This window comes from Pezoporus occidentalis, unplaced genomic scaffold, assembly GCF_034315485.1.
Source record: "Pezoporus occidentalis ecotype Australia unplaced genomic scaffold, CSIRO_AGI_Poc_V1 ctg218, whole genome shotgun sequence".
Taxonomy (NCBI): domain Eukaryota; kingdom Metazoa; phylum Chordata; class Aves; order Psittaciformes; family Psittacidae; genus Pezoporus; species Pezoporus occidentalis.
In genome coordinates this window covers 720,685-741,640 of record NW_026914051.1, presented here as the reverse complement: position 1 = coordinate 741,640, position 20,956 = coordinate 720,685, and the positions used below count along the sequence as shown (strand labels likewise).

General features: G+C 37.5%; 1 protein-coding gene across 2 annotated transcripts in view; it reads left to right on the top strand.

Moving 5' to 3' along the window:
* LOC134164362 (versican core protein-like) overlaps positions 1-20,956 on the top strand; it is a 105,561-nt gene that overhangs the window by 71,568 nt on the left and 13,037 nt on the right. For both annotated transcript variants that reach the window (XM_062619996.1, XM_062619995.1), the window contains exons 8-12: positions 2,184-7,685; positions 9,838-9,951; positions 10,717-10,830; positions 16,437-16,595; positions 17,369-17,451. In XM_062619996.1, the coding sequence (XP_062475980.1) occupies positions 2,184-7,685; positions 9,838-9,951; positions 10,717-10,830; positions 16,437-16,595; positions 17,369-17,451 (5,972 nt within the window). The remainder of the gene's footprint in view (positions 1-2,183; positions 7,686-9,837; positions 9,952-10,716; positions 10,831-16,436; positions 16,596-17,368; positions 17,452-20,956) is intronic.

Genomic DNA, 20,956 nt, shown 5'->3' with positions numbered 1-20,956 from the left:
TGGGGCTTGTTTGGATTGGCAGTCTGAACTGGCAGCCCTTGCTTTTACTACTTTTTAGCTACTTCTTTTTTACTTTCTTTTTCTTGGAGTCACAATAATAAAACACCTCTTTAAACAAGTGCTCCTTTTGGCTCATTTGCCATGATAATCTGTGAACTATTGATAAACATATTTAGAAGCCAAACTCCTTCCTTTTAAAGTCCTCATTTCATCTCTTATTAAAAATCTCAAGTCTGCATGTTTTTACCCACAGTTGGAGTGGACATGAACATAATTAGGGGCAACATGTGGCAGCTGCATCCAGCCAGTTTAAAACTGCTGCAAATTTTCTTGTGTCTGCCCTAAGGTCGAACAGACCAGTTCAACAGATAAGACTTTTCCCTCCTGTATTCATATTTTATAGTAGTATTTAGTTTTTTATCCTTGTGTCTTACTTATAGGACAAGATAATATGAGCTATATTGTTGCATAGATTCTTGGCCATCTCTGGGGTTTAAGAGATTTTCCACAGCTGTTATTCCTGAGCACTGTAAACTTGATTACTAACACTGAATAGTCAAAGCTCTAGAAAGGAAAAAAATTCTAATTAAAGAAAAAAAAACTCCATTTTATTAATCACTACTTTTAAAAAAGCTGATGGTTTGTTTTTCTTTTCCTTTTTTTTTTTGTTTGTTTGTCTGAAAAAGAGCCCAAACAAAAATGCTTATTATTTAATGAAAGAGCCTTCTGAAAGTTAATTATTGGAATACCATACCTTTAGCTAATTTTCTTTAATGTGGATCTTTGTGGCATGTGTGATCTTGAAAAAGGTAACAAAGTAAAAGTAAAGTCTGATAGAGATCTTTGCATATGTAAGAATTTTTATATGTCTTCTAGGTGAATTTTAACAGATGTTGTTCACTAAATTTATTACCTACCATAAATGACTTAGCATGAGTTAGTAATTTGAGGGACTCCCAGGTGTGCATTGTTTCAAAAATAATACACTGGTCAGAACTTGTTAGTCATGGTATCCTCCTACAAATTGCAGTTTATCCAGATCCATCCAGGTTTAATATATTTTTTTTAATGTCTACTTCTGTGTAAAAAGCATGCTACATGTGTTCACACAATCCTAACAGCTGTGTATGAAATCATAGTTAATTTGTATTCTACATTACCCTATATAGCAGGTTAGTTATATATTTCCTTCTTAAGTTATGCACGCAGTAAGCTATCTTTCTTGCCCATGCACATTTCAATATATAGTACTCTGGTTCTGAATGTCGGTGCAGTTATTTTAAAGTGGATTTACTGAGAATTACAAGCTCTCAAAGCTCCCTAGCAGCTCTGACTTGCCATCCTTCTTTCAGTTAATGAATTCCCATTTATTCTTGCATACACTGTTTTGCAAAGAAGGTGTACAATTCTGTGTTGATTAGAGCTTCTACTTCTATGAAAATATGATTCTTCAGTATGTTATATGCTAGAATTTGTGGATTCTGAATGTGATGTTATTAGACATGCCTCCTCACATCATATTGCAGATCTTGGACAAATAACTAAATTCTTGTTTTTATGCTTGAATGAAATTTTAAAAGGAGATCTGGGCAGACAAGTAAATAGCTGCAGAAGATATATTTTTTTTTCTGTGGCATTGGGCAGCCTCTGTAAATATTACTTTATATTGAGAAAAATTAGAGTTGCAGAGGCATATTCTATAGGTCTATATTTATTTTCTTATTTGCATTGCTTAGCTTTGTCTCAGTCGGATTTCTGGTAAAGGTTAGTGCGTGTCTCATAGCCATGGAAGCAGTTGCTGCAGGCTGGGGCCAGAGTCTTTTGGTCTTCATATGGTTTTCATCTTGTCTATTTCTTACCTCTGCTGAATAGTGTAGGATAAATTAGCTTATATGTGGGTTTAGGATTAAACATTCGTGGCAATGGACAGCATTATATGAGCAATGTATTCAGTATACACAAAGATTTTAATTAGAAAGTTAAACACTGTGGTGGCATTTAACTCGGTGTGAGTAGACGAACCCGCTGAATTTACTGTGTTTCACTTTGAAATTTTTGTTGTTTGGTTGGTTTTTTTTGTTGTTTTTTTTTCTCTGATGGATTGTTTGTACTTCATATATCTATTATAATGCACAACTGTTGTTGTCACTTAGGGATTATGAAAAGCTCTTTTTTTTTTGCAGATCATCCGGTGAATGAATTTTTGGATCTGTTCAGTCACCACATGCTTCCTCATGCAGTAGATGAATCCCCCATTGATGCAGAATCAGCTCAGACTGAGCCCTGTACTTCAGACTCTGTGCAGGATTCATCTGAATATATAATATTGGATCCTTTCTTTCCAAACTTTGTAGAGTTTGAAGAAGAGGAAGACTGTGAAAATACTACTGATGTTACAACTCCTCCAGCTTTGCAGTTCATCAATGGAAAGCAACAAGTTACTAGTCCACCTAAGAGCACAAAAGCTGAGGAAGCGAGAAGTGACCAAATTGAAAGTGTTGCACATTCCAAAAATGTAACTTTTTCTCAAATCAATGAAACAAACACATTTATAATACCTGAAAATGAAGCATCTGGTACTATGCAACCAGGCAAAGCTGGAGAAATGATAGGGGCATTTGAAGTTACACAACCAACAGCAGATGTTGCAATGTTAGAACCTGTTTATAGTGGTGAGTTAGAAGTTGCTATGACTGATAAATCAGTAGCCATTACTACTTCATACGAGCAGTCTCTGAAAAAAAATAAAGAGACTGTAACATGGCGTGGAACTGAGGAGACATCTACTAAAGATACAAAAAACTTGCTTCTGATTACTAATGAATCTTCTGGAGATGGCTCCATTGAACCTGATTTATCCAGATCTGTCTTCTCAGAAATTGTGACAATGTCAAGAAAGAAAGATAGCGGAAAAAATTCTGGCACAACTCCTGTTCCTGCTGTATTTACTGCGGAAGGTTCTGTTGTAACTGCTTCTCTGGATACAGTTTTTAATACTGCTACAGTGGGCACGGGTATGAATGACCTTCTTTCAGAAGAGCCATCCCCTACTCCAGGAAATCATTATAAATCAACTATTAAATTTACTCCAAACTCCCCTGTTGAAAGTCTTATGGAAACAAGCAGTCATACAGGAAAGCCTGAGATGGTTGCTGCTTCTTTTATAGTTCCAGAAGGATCTGGAGATGTAGAAAAGGACATCACTATAACTTCAGCCATGACAACGGAAATGGCAGTAACAGAAGCATTTTCAATGCAAGATATTTCTTTGGGTTCTGAAACAGTACTGCCAACAGAAATTTCTATAACCACTTCAGGAATCACTTCTGCTTTGCCCACAGGAATCAGCACTCTGTATTCTGCTTTTGATCAAAGTCCTGAATTAACTGTTGCCACCAATTCTGTGTATGAGTTTATTACAGAAGAAGTTGCCAGCTCTTTTGTAACTGAAAAGAATATAAAAAATGAAAAAGAAGTGCAAACCACTGTTTATTCAAGTCAGGAAAACTCAGCTACTGCTGCAGAGGGAAATTCAGAGTTCAATGAACTTGGGAGCACTACTAGTGAAGTCAGAACTGTAAGTCAAGACCCCACCCCCCTCAGAAAAACAGTACTGGTAACAGGTACCATGAGTTCTGAAATGAAAAAGCTCACCACTATTCCTCTGTTGAGAGAGAAACAGCTTTTTATAAATGAAGGATCAGCAGAAGAACCAGCAGACATATTTTCAGGGGGTCCCACGAGAAAAGTAGAAAGTACTGACTCACCATTTACTGAGTCAGGTTCTGGAAACATAGATGTTATCATTGAGTCTGCTACTTTGACTTCAGTTCCAATAAGAGCTATCACCGAAACACAAACAGAAAAGCATGAAGGAAAAGTTTACAGTATATATGACACTTCACCGAAGAACACAACAACAGAATATGAAGAACATGCAAGACCAGATGAATCAGCAATATCAATTTCAAGTACTAGGTCAGATGGCTTGACAAAGAAGCCTGAAGTAACAAGTCAGATGCCCCAGGATGTGTTTAGTACAGGAAACCTGGGAGAACAGAAGCAGGAAACAGAACCAGCTTACACAGCTCCTTCTGAAGTAAAATCTAGTCCTGAGTCTAGAAAAGAGGTAATATCTCATGTTGCATCAGGAGTTAAAACTGAAGATTTAGAAACAACTAAGGTCACACCATCTCCAGAGTCAGTGGTTAGTAACAGCCCTTATGACATCATGGTGACACATGGTACTGGCAGTGCAGAAGGAGTAGCAGTATCTACAGAAAGCAGAAATGCAGAAGTTAGTTCTTCAGCTGTCTCATTAGGAAAGATTCTCCTGATTGAGCATGGCTCTGGAGAAGAATTCAAAGGTGACAGCAGCACCACAGAACTAATGTCTAATGGACCCATTAAAGAAATACTTGGAAGTCATTTCCCATTTATTGATCAGGGATCTGGGGAAGCAGACACATTCAGTGAATCATTTACAAAACCAGCAGTTTCACCCACTGGGGAACCAGAAACACAAGAAAAGTATGACAAAAAAGTTGTCAGCACACCACCCATGAATCATGCTTTCACTACTGAACTTGGCAAGCTAGTCACAAGTATTGAACATGAATCAACCACAATGGAAACTGTAACTGACATGAGAATGGAAGAGAAAAAAATTGATGAACTGATAGTGAGATATTTTTCTACAAAGACTCCTTTGGTGGAAGATATGTATTCCAGAGAAGGTTTGCCACAGGAAATTTCAGCAAAAGCTGTAGAACCTTCTGAAGAAGCAACAATAGACCCTTTATTTAAAAATACACAGGCTACCCATGAACATACAGGATTTTTAAATGTTCCTACTGTATACAGTCTGTATTCAGAAGAAAAGGAATTAGAAACTGAATCTGTTAAAAAAAACCTTTTGTCATTTAATGATGACAGAGTAACTGAACCTTCAAAGATTGAAAGGAAATACATAAGCTCTCCAGGTACAGATACAGAGCAAAAGGAGGAGTTGGTACAAAATATTTTCCCTACAAAAGATATTCCCAGTTCATTCCTGACACCCAAAGAAGAAAAGCTATCAAATAATGAGCTTATCGGTGATGCATTATTTTCAGGACAAGGGTCAGGAGATGACCTTGCTGTTATTTCTGCTGTAATGCCATTAGCTGTCAAAGAAATTACAAGTACTTTAAGTCCTCATACTTCTCATCCTGCAAATTTGGGACCCAAACTATCAACTGACAGGACACAAGACTTTGACAGAGGAAGCACTGAATCAAATGTTGATGTTAATGAAGAAGTTACAAGTCCTGTAGCTGGGCTGTTGTTAAAACCAGAAAACCAGTTTCCCAGCTCAGTGATCACCAGTTCCCCAGCTTTAGCAGAAGAGAGTTCCAATAGCTTCACCTCTGAAGAGATTAAAGAGGTGACACATTATTTTGTTGCAACTTCAAAACCTCACAATAAGGAAGCTAACTATAAGAAAGGAGAAAATGAAATAAGTGGGAGAACATCTACTTCTAAAGCTGGTTCTCTAGAGAAAACTTTAAATTTACTGTTTAAACATAGTGTAACTCCCATTTCTGTAATACTGAGTGGAACTCCCAATCTTGAAACAGAAGGATCGCTTGTAACCTCAACAACAAAAATGCCAGGCAGAGTATTATCTGAAAGCTCTGGAGAAGGGTCTGGCTGGGTTGGTGATTTGGATTCATTTTCGGATATGTTTACTCATTTGTCAATACCCCCTGTGTCAAAGGTAGAACTAAATGCTTCGTCTAGTGCTACTGAGGAAGCTTATTCTGAAGTTACGACAGAGGCACCAATAGATGGACCACAGACTGTCATCACAGGACTGGCATCCCTTTTTACAGAAGATAAAGAGATTGTGGCAAATCCATCTGCTGTTCAATCAAAGACAGCTGCATCAGAAGAGCTAACAAGGGATACTGGGATATATGAGAAAATTATCCCAGTGATTGATGATAAAAGAAGTGTTATATTGAACATCTCTGTTTATGGTGATATTACACTAATTGAAGAAAGACTTCAAATCCCATCAGAAGAAACAACTATTATAGACATGGATCACTCTAAATCAATGCCTGAAGATATAATAAGTGTGCAGACAATGCCAAATCTTGTTATACAGTCAACATATGGTGGTGATGATAGCATGACAGCTGAAGAGAAATATGAATCAACACCTAAAATTTTCATAACCAAAGAGAAGACACTTGGATCTGGTGATAGTCTTTCTTCAACTACTTCCAGTCAGCCAAGCAGTGAATCAATAACATCTGGACACAGACCAAAATCAGATGACAAGGATCTGGGTTCAGGGAATGCAAGGAAGTTTGCGACAGAAACTCTCATTGCTACTGAACTCTCTGAACTGGGCATTTTCCTTCCTACAGTGCCATCACTGGCAAACCCTCATGTGCTTCATGAGTCTAAACATGTTGTAACAAGCACAACAGATGACAACTACAAGCTGAATACTTCAGCAAAAAAACAAGTAATAGCAGATCAAAGTGAAACAGTCTCTGGCTTTTCTGGAATGGGACAAGAAGAACTGGATGATAAGCTGCCTGTGATTCCTTCTCTTACACCAGTTTTTACTACTGAGGCAGAAAGGATTTTGACAACTGACATGCTTGATGTAAGTCTTGTCACCACACAGCATACATCCCAGCTGACAACTGCATCATCTAGCAAGAATGACAGAAAACATCCCACAGTATACACAAGCACAAAATCGGCATCAGTACAGTATGAAGAAACAGATTCAGGCTTTTATTCAGTGCATCAAACTCCTAAATCTTCAGTGACTGTTCAGTTGGTTAATGGAGTATCTGAGTACTCTGATGTAATCATTCCAAGTACATCATCTTCAAAGGATTCAGATCAGCCTGATCATTCATCAGCCAGAACTTTCAAAGAGGTCAGTTCTGATATTGCAGCAACATATAAACCTCCCACCACTGACCTTCTTGACAGGACAGAGTATTCTCTGCTGGAGTTTTCCCCCAAGCCTGTTTCAGAAAGCACAACTACTGAAAGTACTCCTCACTTTAACAGTTTTGTAACAGACAGGACAGAAGAGACAGAAACCTCTATAACTGATTTGGCTGTTGAAGAAGAAGCTACTCTTTCTGGAGATTCTCCATCAGTACATTTCTTGCCTACTGCTTTTCTGAATTTCAGAGAAAGTGTGAGCACAGATGTTCCAAATGTTAGCACAGTAAAAGTTGAAGATTCCTTGGGGAGAGTGGACAATTCTCATCAAGAAGATGACAGAAGTACTGAGAGAGAGATCCCATGGCTTTTTTCCACACCTGTTTCAGATTCATCCAATAGCATTGAAAGTGATGCATTTAAGCCTGACCAGGAAGCAGTTACAATGCTAGCTTCATCTTCACAGCCTTTGGATGCAAGCACAGAAATACAATCAGCTTTGTCTGAGCAACAGGAGATCACAACTGTTTCTTCTAACATTGCAACAAACAACTTTACCCCTGCAAACAGTCTGTTTCAGAATGAGCAGTCTACGATAAGCTCTGAGGAGCCAAACACTATTGAACTTGTAACTTCATCATTTTTCCTTCGGGAAGTCACTAATGGATCAGATTTCCTGGTTGGCACCAGTGTGGGTTCAGTTGAAGGCACAGCTGTGCAAATTCCAGGTAACTTCCAAGTACAATCACTGTTGTATATGTTTGTTGTGATACATGTAAATGTGCGTCTTAACTCTGATAAGAGGTATGACAATCAGAGCACTGTGTGAAATAATAGCAGAACTCGTGAGGCTCAAGCTTTGAAATCCACATGATCATAACCCTTACAAAGTGAAGGAAGGTAGGAGGACCAAATCTCAAGCTCACTGACTTTCCTGAGGTTTCTTTTTTCCTCAGCATTGTGGAGCTTTGGGTCAGACTTGAGGTGACAAGCCAGTTCTAAAAGACAGGAAGGTAACATTGATTGTGCTAGAGAATTCAGCTGTAACTGTTTGATTTTCCAATTTCAGATAATTTTGTCTGATAGCTTTTTTGTATGGGCATGACAACAGTACTTACACAATCGGTTTATAGTTAGGATTGGTTTATAACATCTTGAAGTTGACTAGGAGAATGGATCTATAGTGTGTATTCTAAGATCAGAATTTTCTATAAAAAGTAATTTTTCTTAGCCTGCAAGATGACTTTTCAGACAAGAGAAAACCGAGACTTCATGTTTTCAGCCTGTCTGTAACTTTCAATGGTTGATACAGTGTCTGACTTATAAATTGAAGATCTTTTAGTTAAATGTTATTTGCCACAGTATTTTGTTTAATGTAATGGTTATTAGGCAGCGTTTCGCCAAATACACAGATGAGGCAGGTAGGGTCACTTCAATTGCTTCAATTCACATTTTACCTAGATATAGTTGATGAAAGAATTGAACCAGCTTAATTTCATGTGGTTTTCTATTATTTTTCGTCAAATAATCCAGGAAGCTGTTAATCTGAAAATGTTAACTGGGAAAATATCCAGTCCATAGGAGGACAAGCAAATGGTAAATGCACAAGAAACATTCTTGGGTGCTTAACATAGCCTTATGTTTGGGACTTTCAGGAAGCAGTCCCATAGAAAACACCCTATTTTATGGCTATGATCAGAATAATTTCAAAACCTCCAAAGCAAAATCATGGCCACTAAATTACAATCCCAACTTACGTAGACAGGGTTTTCATGTGGAGGCTTCTAACTGAAGCTTCTGCTCTCCCGTGACTAGATAGAGAACTTAGTACTTTAAGGAGACGTCTTTGAATGTCTAATTTGTCAAGGGTAAAATAGACGTTACTTACCTTTTATTTCATAAACCATAGTCAGATTGTTTTGGAAAAATGTAACCAAAAATCTAAACTTTTCTTATGTTTCTAAATTAATTTAGGTTACAGAACTCACCCATTTTTTTTAAGTTTCCAAAGCCAAGGCTTACTTCTTGTATCCCAGAAGGGCTATCTTCCTGATTATCCTCTGACTCTGAGATACTCAAAAAATGGTTATGTATACTTGTTAATTGCTCCTATGCATTAAATAAAATGCAAATACCTAGGTTTCTAAACTCAGCTGATATAAGCATCACTAGAAGGCATAAAGCTCTGCAAGGAAAAGCCGTTTAAATGGTAACTCCCATAACAACTGAGGATTTCACAGCAGGTAAGCATTTTTCTTAGTGTTTAGTTATGGATGTATTCAGTACCTTTGTGTTCTTGAGATGTGTTTTAAAGAAAGGTGGGAAGTAAGCATGTGTGAAAGTATTCTTTCAAAGAAATAAGACCTTTGGGGCATTGATTGATTAAATATAAGTAAGTGAAACAACAGCAACCAGCTAGTATGTTCTGTGTACCCAATCATTCCATATAGACTAACCCTGCTCAAAAAAAAAAAAAAGCAAGCATTTTCCATTCATTTTGCATATTTTTAACTATTTTCAGCTATAATTAATTACCATGTCATGCAAACTAAATCCTCAATAGAATACCATATCTTTCAAATATAGTACAAATTGCTATGAAAAAATATAATTCTAAAAGTTATTTATACTGGTTCATAGTAAATGCCATGTTGTTAAAATTGTTAAAGTTGAAAATAGCAATGCCTGAAAATAAGCTTTACTACTATATAAAATGATCTTATTCTCCTTAGCGTATTATGTTAATAGAGTTTCTCTAACTACAGTAAAGCCTGATACATCCATGCAGTAATGAAGAACTATTTTTTCTTCCAAAAAATAAAAAAGACACCAGTTCCTTGAAGCTACAGAGTCAATTTCCTTTTTCTACTCATTCAACAGGCCAAGATCCATGCAAAAGCAATCCCTGCCTTAATGGTGGTACATGCTATCCGCGTGGCTCATTTTACATCTGTACATGTTTGCCAGGTTTCAACGGCGAGCAGTGTGAATTAGGTAAGCTGATGCAATCTAGGCACTTACTAAGTATAAAACCTTCATACATGAGATCTGCAGAAGTGTTGTGTTTTGAAGTTAAAGAATACATAGACATTTGAAAAATTCTATAGTGAGGCCTTATTAAGAAGAGAACAATAAAGTGAAGGAGGCTCACTTATACCCCTTTTCTCTCTTCCCTTAGACTGGACAAACATGTACACACACAAATGTAAGAGTTGTAAATGAACTACATGACCTAGAATTCATTACACTGAATTTGTGAATACATTACATAAAACCAGATAAACATTAATATTTGGGATAGTTCTTGGGATAGTTTTTAAGAACTCAGGAGTCAGAGTGCAGGATATAAAATTGTGGATCAGTAATGTCACATTTCCTAAGGAAATTGCTGCTTGGCTTGTGGCTGAAGAGGCCTGCATTAGGCATAGTAAAATTAGTTATCATGCAAATAAACCATTCCCTTGGATCTTTTGCAATAATTCTGGATTATTATAGAATCATAGAATAGGTAGAGTTGGAAAGGTCCTTAAGATCAGCTAGTTCCAACCCCACTGCCATGGACAGGGACACCTCACACTAAACCATGTCACCCAAGGCTCTGTCCAACCTGGCCTTGAACACCGCCAGGAATGGAGTGATTGAACTGGTCCTAGTATGACTAGGTCCAGTCCTAGTGATGACTGCATGACTAGGTCTGAAGAACATTTCCCTTCTAGGAAGGGGGTGGATTATGAAAATACTTTTACCTTTATGTTGTAGATATGGATGAATGCCAGTCTAACCCATGCCGGAATGGAGCCACGTGTATAGACGGCCTCAATACCTTCACTTGCTTGTGTCTGCCAAGCTATATAGGTACTCTTTGTGAACAAGGTAAGGTGTATTCTTTAATCTATGGTGATTGAGGTCATCCCTTTCCATTTCAACACTCTTCTGGAGAAACTAGGCAAACCCTTCTAAAAATGAGAGGACGAAGAAACAGTAAAAATGTGGGGAGTCATCAGTGGTGAGGAGAGATTACAATTTTTGAGTATGTTAGACTCCCATGATTTGTGGCTCAGTTTTTGCTTAAGGTTGCAACTGTACCATCTTTTGCAGATGGATGACAGAAAACTCTATCCAAGTGCTAACCTGACTGGAAGTAACATTACTGTTGTACCAAATATAAATGGTTATAGTAGGGAGTTTCTGTGCCAAAATAACAGCCACACAGTTTTCAGGTGGCTCCAAGGCAAGCACAGCCTGCCTCTATTGGCTTGCAAATTACAGTCAAGTCATGTAACAACATTCTCTCATTACTGTAGTGATGCTTGTGGGATAATGCGTGGGAGTAGAATTACTCTTTGATGAAGCTTCTCTCTTAAAAAATAGTATACAGTGTGAAAGACATATCAGAACCCATCACTTCCAATAAGCTTTACTGAAAAGTAGGAATAGTCTACTGAATATGCTAGATTATATACCCATCCGCTGGGGACCTTGATGACTTCATCCCAGAATTTTCAAATTTATTTGTTCTGTGATTATTTTAGGTAAAGTAGGTACAGAATCACAATTATGAGGAAGTTGTAAAAGGCTTTCTAACTAGACAGCAGAAATCAGATTAAATATCCAAGTTTCTGTAATTGTTAGAACATTACCTGTAAGAAATCCCACTGTACTTGCAAGAAATATTTACAGTGCAAGATGATTACTCAATATGTTCATGTAGGAGGAAAAGTAGGGTAGCAAAATCTCAGTAAAATTAATGAAGGAATTTCTATGGGAAAAATAAATGGTGTTTTAAAGGATACTTTCCAAAGCTTGTGAAAATACTTTTTTCCTTCAGCTGAATGGTTTTGGTCACAGGTGAATGAACTAGACCTTTGAATTTGTTTAACTAACATTGGGGTTTTTTTCATGTTTTTTTCTCATCTTTGGTGAAAAGCAGTTTGCAAACTTCCAGCTCAACCCATAGAGATTCGTTTGTTAGAGCTGAGAACTCCTGAAGCTGATCAACTCCAGCATTTTTCACTGTTTAACTTTTACAGTAGACTGGCTAATCTTGTAATTTGAAAAGGCTTTCCCAATCTGTTCTCCCAAATTATAAACTGACAGTGTTTTCATAAGAAAAGTAATAAATGTTCTCACTCCCTTCCTCCTCCCCCTCATTCCAGCAAATCCATAACAAAGAGTAGGTCTGAGTACCATGGTAGCTTTCAGCTGCTTTTTATGACCAACCTGAGAGCGCATTTTAGGTGGTTAATGGGAACATTTCCTCATTTGTCAATCAGAACCAGAGTTCTGCTTTGGAATTTAAATTTCCTCCACTTAAAGTCCTACAGTGGTTTGGGACTTTTAGCAAAAGCACTTAGTGCCAAATTTCCACTCCACCAGACAAAATAAAACAGTGTTGGCAATTCAGACATGGCTGTCTGGCAAACAAGTTTTATTTCAAGGCACCGGTCCTGACCTCACTAGATTTAAAGACCAGCCAGGATGACAGAATGCGTACCTCAGTGCCACAGGAAAGGTGGAGTTGATCACACTGAGATTATATTTCATTACTTCTGTAATTTTATTCCTCCAATATATATACTATTTGTTTTAGAAAGCTTTGAAAAAAGTGAAGAGGAAGAGCTGTCTTAGGCACAGTGCTGAGTATTCAAAATGGCATGGGAGAAAATGATAGCAGCAAGCATGCATTGGCTCTGGAAACGAAGCTCAAAGTAGGGGACAATTCCACCATGTCCAGGTCCCACAGCACTGGTGTAGAAGAAACACAGAGCTCAGAATTTTACCCAAATGCCCCCATGAGACTTTTCTAGTCTAAGGGATCTTCAGCTGATGTGTTATGCCTATGTCAATGTTAGGAGGGGTTGTGACAACAGGACAGTGCAGCTTCACATCAGGAAGCTCCTGCAGCAGTATAAGTTAGAGGAGCCTTCAGGGAGATCCAAAATAGGGTAAGGGAATGCAGTCCTGTGACTCAGTGAGCTGTAACTGGCTCCTTTACAGACGTTTCTCTTGCCAAGTGGAAACAGTGCAGCAGACAATCTGAGCCCAGGAACTTCTTCCTGAAAAGAGCTAAAGCGGTCTGATACTAGAAATAAGAGCAGCTGAGAGTGTTTCTTTTTTAAACTAGATTGGTAACTCAGTAAACCAGCATCACTTCTGGTTCAGACTAGATTAAAAGTAGAGTACCTCTGGGTAGATAGTACCCTTTTTTGCCCACCACAATTATCTTTTCAAAGTACAGATGCATATTTTGCATGTCACTTGATGACATTTAACGACACTTCTTAAAATGCAAAAATATCCCAAGAACAGTTTTTCAAAGTACGACTGCAGGCTGCAGTAGATCTTGATGTGAATCTTACTCTGGGAGAGTCATCAGTCTTTCCATTGTCATCCCTCTGTGAAAACCCCTAATGAGAGCTCTCAGTGTCCAGATAAATGTTCTTTATGATAACTGGATGAGCACCTGTTTAGATTTTCCTCTTACTTCCTTCCTTCCTTTTTCTCCTTTTGCTATTCTAACTGGTGTCTACCTGCTTTCAAGGAACAGTGTTTGTGTCTTAAACTTCACGTTTGGCTTTCTTGGCTGCAGGATCTTTGCAGGCACACCTAGGCTAGCCTGTTTACCAAATGCAGCTGCATGCATGGGCTTGTGTGCCAAAATTGCACATGTGTGTTTGTTATGGGACATGCTTCTTTGGGATAATAAAAACAGCTGTTCACTTGAGTCTCTGAAAACAAACAAACAAAAAAAAAAGATGTTTTTTTAAAAACATCAGGAAGAATGTTTCCTTACAAACCAAGTTCATTGTTCAAATGTCTGTGATTATTCCAGTCTCATTTGATTGACTTTGTTCCCAGAGCATGGTAGCTTGGGATGGAAGTATTTGAGAAGGTCTCAGCAAAGATACTTTCTGAAAACGGATAGTCTCTAATTGATGTCTTTCAGCTGAAAAGGGTTTATTTTGAATATTTAGTAGGGAAATGGATTTCTCCTCAAAATGTGTGGGCTAATGGGCCTTAGCCATTTGTTCATTAGCTGAAGGCAGACAGTCAGAAAGAAAATTCACCACTAAGACTCTCGTTATGTTCTAGTACCTCTGTGTTCAGTCTTTATTTTCTTTAAGATGCTTATGAAATTTCTTTTAAGACAATGGACCTATTGTCAGCAGCTTATTGCAGCTATTGAAAAAGTTTATCTACATATTAAACTTACAGAGAGTTTTTTTTCTTAATGCAATGTTTAGAGATGTTGTTACACACATACAATTCCAGTTACAGAGAACAGAAGCTGTGTAAGTAACTCCTTGCACACATCAGTAAGAAAGCCTGGAAATTGTCATAAATTTTAAGACTAGCCAGGCAACTTTTAAAACACCATAAATATGGCAAGCAGGGTTTCAGTCTTTCCATCACGTTCTGGAAAAAGGTTACGGAAATGTGTGATTACCTCCCTGGATAAATATACAATGAACATGGAGTATTGTATTTAGTAAGTGCTTGCACCTACTCTGTTCACAGGTGATTGAGTCACAAAATTTATAGCCACCTGCAATTAGACTTTTATTGGTTCAGTAAAGGCATTAAAAACTTATACCCGTGTGAAGGCCTTACCTTTGTGTCACCCTTTGAGAATTTTTAATGTAATAAGATATACACACAGGATGAAGTATTGCAGAGATGAAACAGTCCCCACATTTTTATTTGCCTGTTTTGCCTTTTTCATGCTCTAGCCTCCTCTCCCTTTCCTCATTCCTTCTTCCTCTCTTATCATCTATCCTTTGAAAAAATCCCCAAACAAATCAACAATCCCCCCCTCAAGCCAAAATAACCCCAAAACTTCTCTTCCCTTTCTAAAATTCCTGTGTATTTTGTAGCCTTCAGACCTGGTTTTTCTGTCTTTGGAAAATAACGTGCCATATATGATAAGAGAGAGGGGTTGTATGTGCACTGCAGTGCATGACTTGCAGCTAAGAGTATCTATGTCACTGTCTGGCATCTTCTACCTTAAGAAAAGAAACTTTATTATTTTTGATTCATGCTCAGGCCATAATATCTCATTCTTTGAACTGAGTCTTCTAGGTTTCGTGTTTTCCAGCCTCTTTGCCTCCCCTGTTTGCCTTTCAGCAGATCTCCTGACTTGTGCACTTCTTCCCTAGCAGAGGTCAGGGAAAGCTTTATTAGAATAGCCTGGAAATGCTCTCTGGACATGATTTTCTCAGCATGCAGTGCTGCTTGTTATTATCTGACTTCTTTCCTGTGGGACAAGGCAGTCTCTGAACAAGATGAATAATAAAACCTTAAGAGCCTTCATGAAGGACATAGCACTGTTAGTTAACACCATGTGGTTAAACAAATGTTCTAGAAAGCCAGAGGCAGACTAAACTTTAAAATGGCCTAGATGCCGGAGATTAAAGCATCCTGTACCTTATACGGCATACAAAGAGGGAAAAGATAAAAAACTGAGAAGTTGGTAGTATAGATTACATTCCTTTATCAAAACTGGGATTACTCAAAGCACAAGCAGTTTTCTACAGATTAATTTGTTGAAGAGAGATAATCATTGTAAGCTCCATTATGCGTTTGTCTTTGGTACATTTATGTCTGTACTGATGACTTTCAGAAAATGTTTTTTGATACCAGACTTTGATAAAGAGAATGATTTCAGTGTTACTACATTACCAGAAATTGTCAGAGAAATTCTGGTAAGCCTCTGAAGTGATAAGTTTGCATTTTTAAACCCATTCATGTACATCTACAGTTTAGTTTTTATCTGGGAAGATTTAAGTCTTAAAAAAAATTTATACTTTGTGCTTCGGGATGTGAATGTCCTCTTCCTGCTACAAAATAAGAACCCCCCTTGTTTTGTCAGAAAAATTATTACACAGTTGTCTTTCAGTTGGTAGCTGGTCAAACCTAAAAAATAGTATTGGTAAAGAATTTGCAGTCATATATCCTTGGCATGTTCTGTAGTATTTATCTTTTTCTGTACTATATGCAGAAAGATCCCATTTAGCCAAAGCATGGTATGGGCTATTGACTATATTGACTCACTGAAAATAACAAATCCAATTTCATACCCAGAATGTATCTACACTTCTGGAAAGGTTGCTTTCAGGCATGGATTTGTTTGGGGATTGATGAAACTTCTTGGTTATTTCATTTATCCAAAGTTATGGACTGAAGATATCCTGAATTTGTCCACATACATCACAATTTTATCAGTGGAAGAGTTTCACAAGTTACCAGTTGCAATTATACTTCGTACACAAGTAATGTTCTTGCAGCTTGTACTGAAAGTGATTAAATAGAACTACCTGAAAATGTAGTGAGGTCTCAAAGATGAGTGTTGAAGGTTTGCATTTGTACTACTTAATGGGTGTCTATCTTCTTGAATGTTTGGCCTGTGGAAAATCCATCTACTTGCATGGAACATGCCTGTGTTTTGCACCCCTTGACAGTGATTTCTTTGCTTGTCACAGACACAGAGATCTGTGATTATGGCTGGCACAAGTTCCAAGGACAGTGCTACAAATACTTTGCCCATCGGCGTACGTGGGACACAGCTGAAAGGGAATGCCGTCTCCAGGGAGCACACTTGACAAGCATCTTGTCTCATGAGGAGCAGACCTTTGTGAACCGTATGTACTGTTAGGATTCCTCCAAACAAGAGCAGGCTTTGAGGGCTCAGAGCTAGTGAAATATCCTCCTGATCACTCAGCCTTTTACATCTCCATCTTAAAATATACTTTTAGAATGTTTAAAAGGCACACTTTGTGTTCTTCACATTCACTTTTGCAACCAAAGCAAGCTCCCTATCACTATTAAGTTATTATATGTTACATTGAAAACACTTTGGTTTTGAGGATGAGAACAAGAACTAGTGTTTTGGCATTGAAAACTGATGAAACCTTTTTTATTTTGAAGGTTTTGGATAGTTTATGCACCTGATACCAATGACCACACTACCACATATTGTATGAAATAGGCATAAAGAAGTAGTTCCTATATGTTTTGTTGCACAATTTAGACAATACTGGTCACAGCTTAAACAAAACTTGAAAAATGTAGATTAAAATACGTGCTTCTATTTTTTTTTCCTTTTTTTTTTTTTTTTTTCCTTCCCCTCAAATGCACTCAGGTAGGAAACTAATCTGTTTTGTTAGGGCGGTGCCATCAGGAGGGAAGAGACTGGTTTGTTATAAACTGTAAGGCAAGAATCTGCATTTTTCTAGACACCCCAAAATAAAATTGAAAAGTTGAAAACCAGTCTGTAAATAGTTGTTTGCATAATGAGTGGGAGAACTTTAAGAACATGGTCTCTGATTCATTCTGTGCAAATTCTTTTCATTTTCTTTGGTGAAATTTCTTCCATTTATGGGAAGGTTAATAAAATATCCTTCTGGTTCCTTAGGCATTGGGCATGACTACCAGTGGATTGGCCTCAATGACAAGATGTTTGAGCGTGATTTCCGCTGGACTGATGGTAGCCCACTGGTAAGATGCCTTTGAAACTAAATCACTTGTTCATTTCTTTTTGTGGTGGCTTATCAAATTCCCACTAGCAATGAAGGAAGCTGTATTAAAAAATGCAGTCACTAAATATACACACAAGCAAACAGCCAGCAAACTTTTGTTCTGGGATAACTACTATTTGGTGGCATAGTACTGAAATCTTATTCTTAGTTCTTACTATTTCATATGTGGGAGCTCTCAAAGCTTCCAAACAGAAAAAAAAGTCAAGTCTGAGACCCCAGTTTAAGGGTCTCTGCCAGGGTGGCTTGTACTATTCTGGTTCTGTACAAGGACTCGTGGCAATTCTCTCTGTTCTGTATATGGAACAACATGTTTTTTTCAGATGAGAATATGACATTCAAGCTCTTGTGTTTGCTGGGTCTGTGAAAGTGCCCAAAGGAACTTCTCAAGTACTTCTGGAGATTGTTCTAGTCTGTATGGCAGGTCCACATCTAGAACAGAGAAACAGCCATCCTTAGGTGGTTCAGGAGGCCTGTAACCAATAATCTGTTCATAAAAATTTAAGGTGCTGTTGATACCTCTTATTGCCTTAAAACAAGAAGGAAAATCACCAGATGGAGAGGGAGAACACTCTCTACCCACCCTTAACTGACCTAGATAAAAGAGTTGATGGATAGAGGAAACGATTAAGCTTTTTCCAACTCAAAACAGGCTGTTTTGTAGAAGTGACAGGTGATTTGTTGCTATTTAATACCCTTTGAAAAACACTACATAAAAACCCAACCAACCAAATGAACAAACTGGTCATGCTTATTATTTTTTTTCCAGTTGTGAATTCTTCTTAAAGAAAGCATCTGGAAACACATATGCACATTCTCACACATGCACGCAATGATCATTTCTGCATGCCATGTGACTACAACTTATGGAGAAAGACACCTAGGGCAAAACAGGCTTTGTTTATTACCATTTCATGCAAACAAACAGAGTTTTAAAGTCCTCTAAAGTGACTTGTAAAAAAGCCACTTCTTGGGGAAACTACCATGATGTCAGGTGACAATACAGGGGAAAAAAGAAAGATAATGAAATATTTTGTTGCCATGACTGATGGTTCAGTGCATCTGTGGTGGTACCAATGCACTCATTTGTGCTTGGAGCCACAAAGTTTTGCAGGAGAAGAGTTTAATTTAATCATTTTATCCCTGTCCTCATGTATTTTGGCGAGCACAAGATGGACGATGACCTTGAACTGTACTCCTTCTGGATGAGTGATTTTCTGTCTCCTCATGAGTCTTCTTACACCTCACTGGCAGTAATAGGCATCCACTTGAGTGTGGTTTAGGTCTCGTTGGAGCTCAAGGGTGGTTGAGGCCATCTGCAGTAGTTGGTCAAAGAGTCTATGCTTCACTAAGGGATCTGAAATTAGGTGAAATGAATTTGGGTGTAAACATAATGCCTGAAGCAGCAGCTCGTCTTGCTCTGGGAAATGTAAAACAAGATATATGCTCATATATTCCAAAGACAAATTTAGTATGTCACTGAATAATTAATTGAAGGAAATTAAAATTAGGGCTGAGATTTATTTATTTTTTTATTTTATTCAGGCTACTGTGCAAATGTAGTATTAAATTTTTACTTTAATTTTCAATATTATGAAATGAAGATATTTAAGAGCAAAGTAAGACCATCTGTCAAACAGATTTCTCATTTGATTGATCTTTTTTCCACTTTTATTTTTAACAACTTCCCCCTGCCTCTTCCTTCGGAAACAATTTAGGTGTCTCTTGAAATCACTTATGTTCGTTGTTTCAATGGCTTTCCCTCATAACTTATTCCATATGGTTTCTGGATATTATGGTTCTGAGTAGCTTCCTCATTTGCTCTTTTTCCCTCTTTTTTAACTCATTTTTCATACTTTGTAACCACTCTTCCGGTTACAGTGATTTATTGCTTCTTTAGTAATTAATAGGAATATCATATATTAAATATATCTGCCTCAAATGTGTTTCCCTGAATATGTCTTAAAATTCCAATGAATTTGAATGCTGTGTGTGTTTAAATGTTGCATTGTTTATGTATTTGCAAATGAAGAGCAGTCATGACAGCATTAAATGCATTAATATAACTTGTGATCATAAAAATCAAAATTCACTCTACACTCAGGTTCTAAACTGAATGTCTGAGATTAGAGGCAGCTCATGCATACAGCAAAAATCTAAATCTAAATAATTCTTGTGTTCTAGATATCAGGGCGCATCTGTAATTCAGCTGTTTTTAACTTTGTTGCCCAGCTCCATGTTGTCTCTAACATTATATTATCTACCCACAATTCTATTCAACACTTCTGGCATGCAGGAAATTTTCTCATCTGCTGAGGATTCCTTCAGTATAAGAGTTTTCTTAGAGATACTATCAGAAAAGTCATTATATTCTTAGGTAGACTGTGTCATTTGCAAGTGATGTACGTTCATCTTTACCTTGATACTTGTTCGAGCTTTCTGCCAATACAGCTTGCTATCATCTGAAAGTCATGCTTACATGATTTTATTAGGTTTTGGATTAAAAGAAAAAAAAATTCTGATGCTTTGTTTTTTTTTTGTTAAAAGAACAAAAAACAACAGCAGCAACAGCAAACTATGTTGTGGAAGAAATTGTTGGCCCAGTGTGCAGCTGGCCCAGTTTTTTTTTTCTGAACCATTAGAAAAAAAACCAAACCAACCCAAGAATTAGGAATCATTGAACCACAGACTCTACCATTGGAGATTTTGGAACAAGGATTGCATTACTTTGGTACTCATTTCCCATGGATGTAAGGAAACCCACAACTAAAATATTCCATTGAAAGGAACTCTTTTGCCAGGTGTTGGCATGCATTTTATTAGCAATTTTTGGAAAAGGAATCAAATAACTTTTTTTCTTTTCTTTCCACCTAAAAGGTAGTTCAACCAATGAATTCAGTGGAAGGGAATTATTCAATTTTTGACTTTTTCAGCTCATGCCAAATTGTGTTTCTTGAGATTTTTTAAACTGAAGCTAAGAGCCAGCCAATATCAAATACTATAGTTGGACAAAGCACGTACATGACTTCCTTAGTGGAGACCAATAAATGTACTTACAAGTGAATTGCACGTTGTCTCTAACTACAGTGAGCTAGAGTAGGATACACATACCCACTTAGCTGCTTTAGTCACATGCAGCACTGGCACATAAATCTTGTGCTGTCTCACTTCTTTTGGTTTCCAAAATCCAGGGAGCACAATTGTCAGTGTATGTGAGATAAAAGTGATAAACTCACCTTTGTCATTGGCCTAGTAATGTGAGAAAACTTTAATTCTCAGATGAGGTTGTGGAAATTTCCCTTACCTCATGAATCAGGGGATGATAGTTTCACGAATCAAATAAGCAAGAACCATTAAGTTTTCTGTGCAGTGTTCAGATGAGACTAAACTGTGGAATCCATTGCTGGCCACCCATATGAAACTAATTTGTTCTGATTTGCTGTACTGTAGCCCTATGGCATGAAACA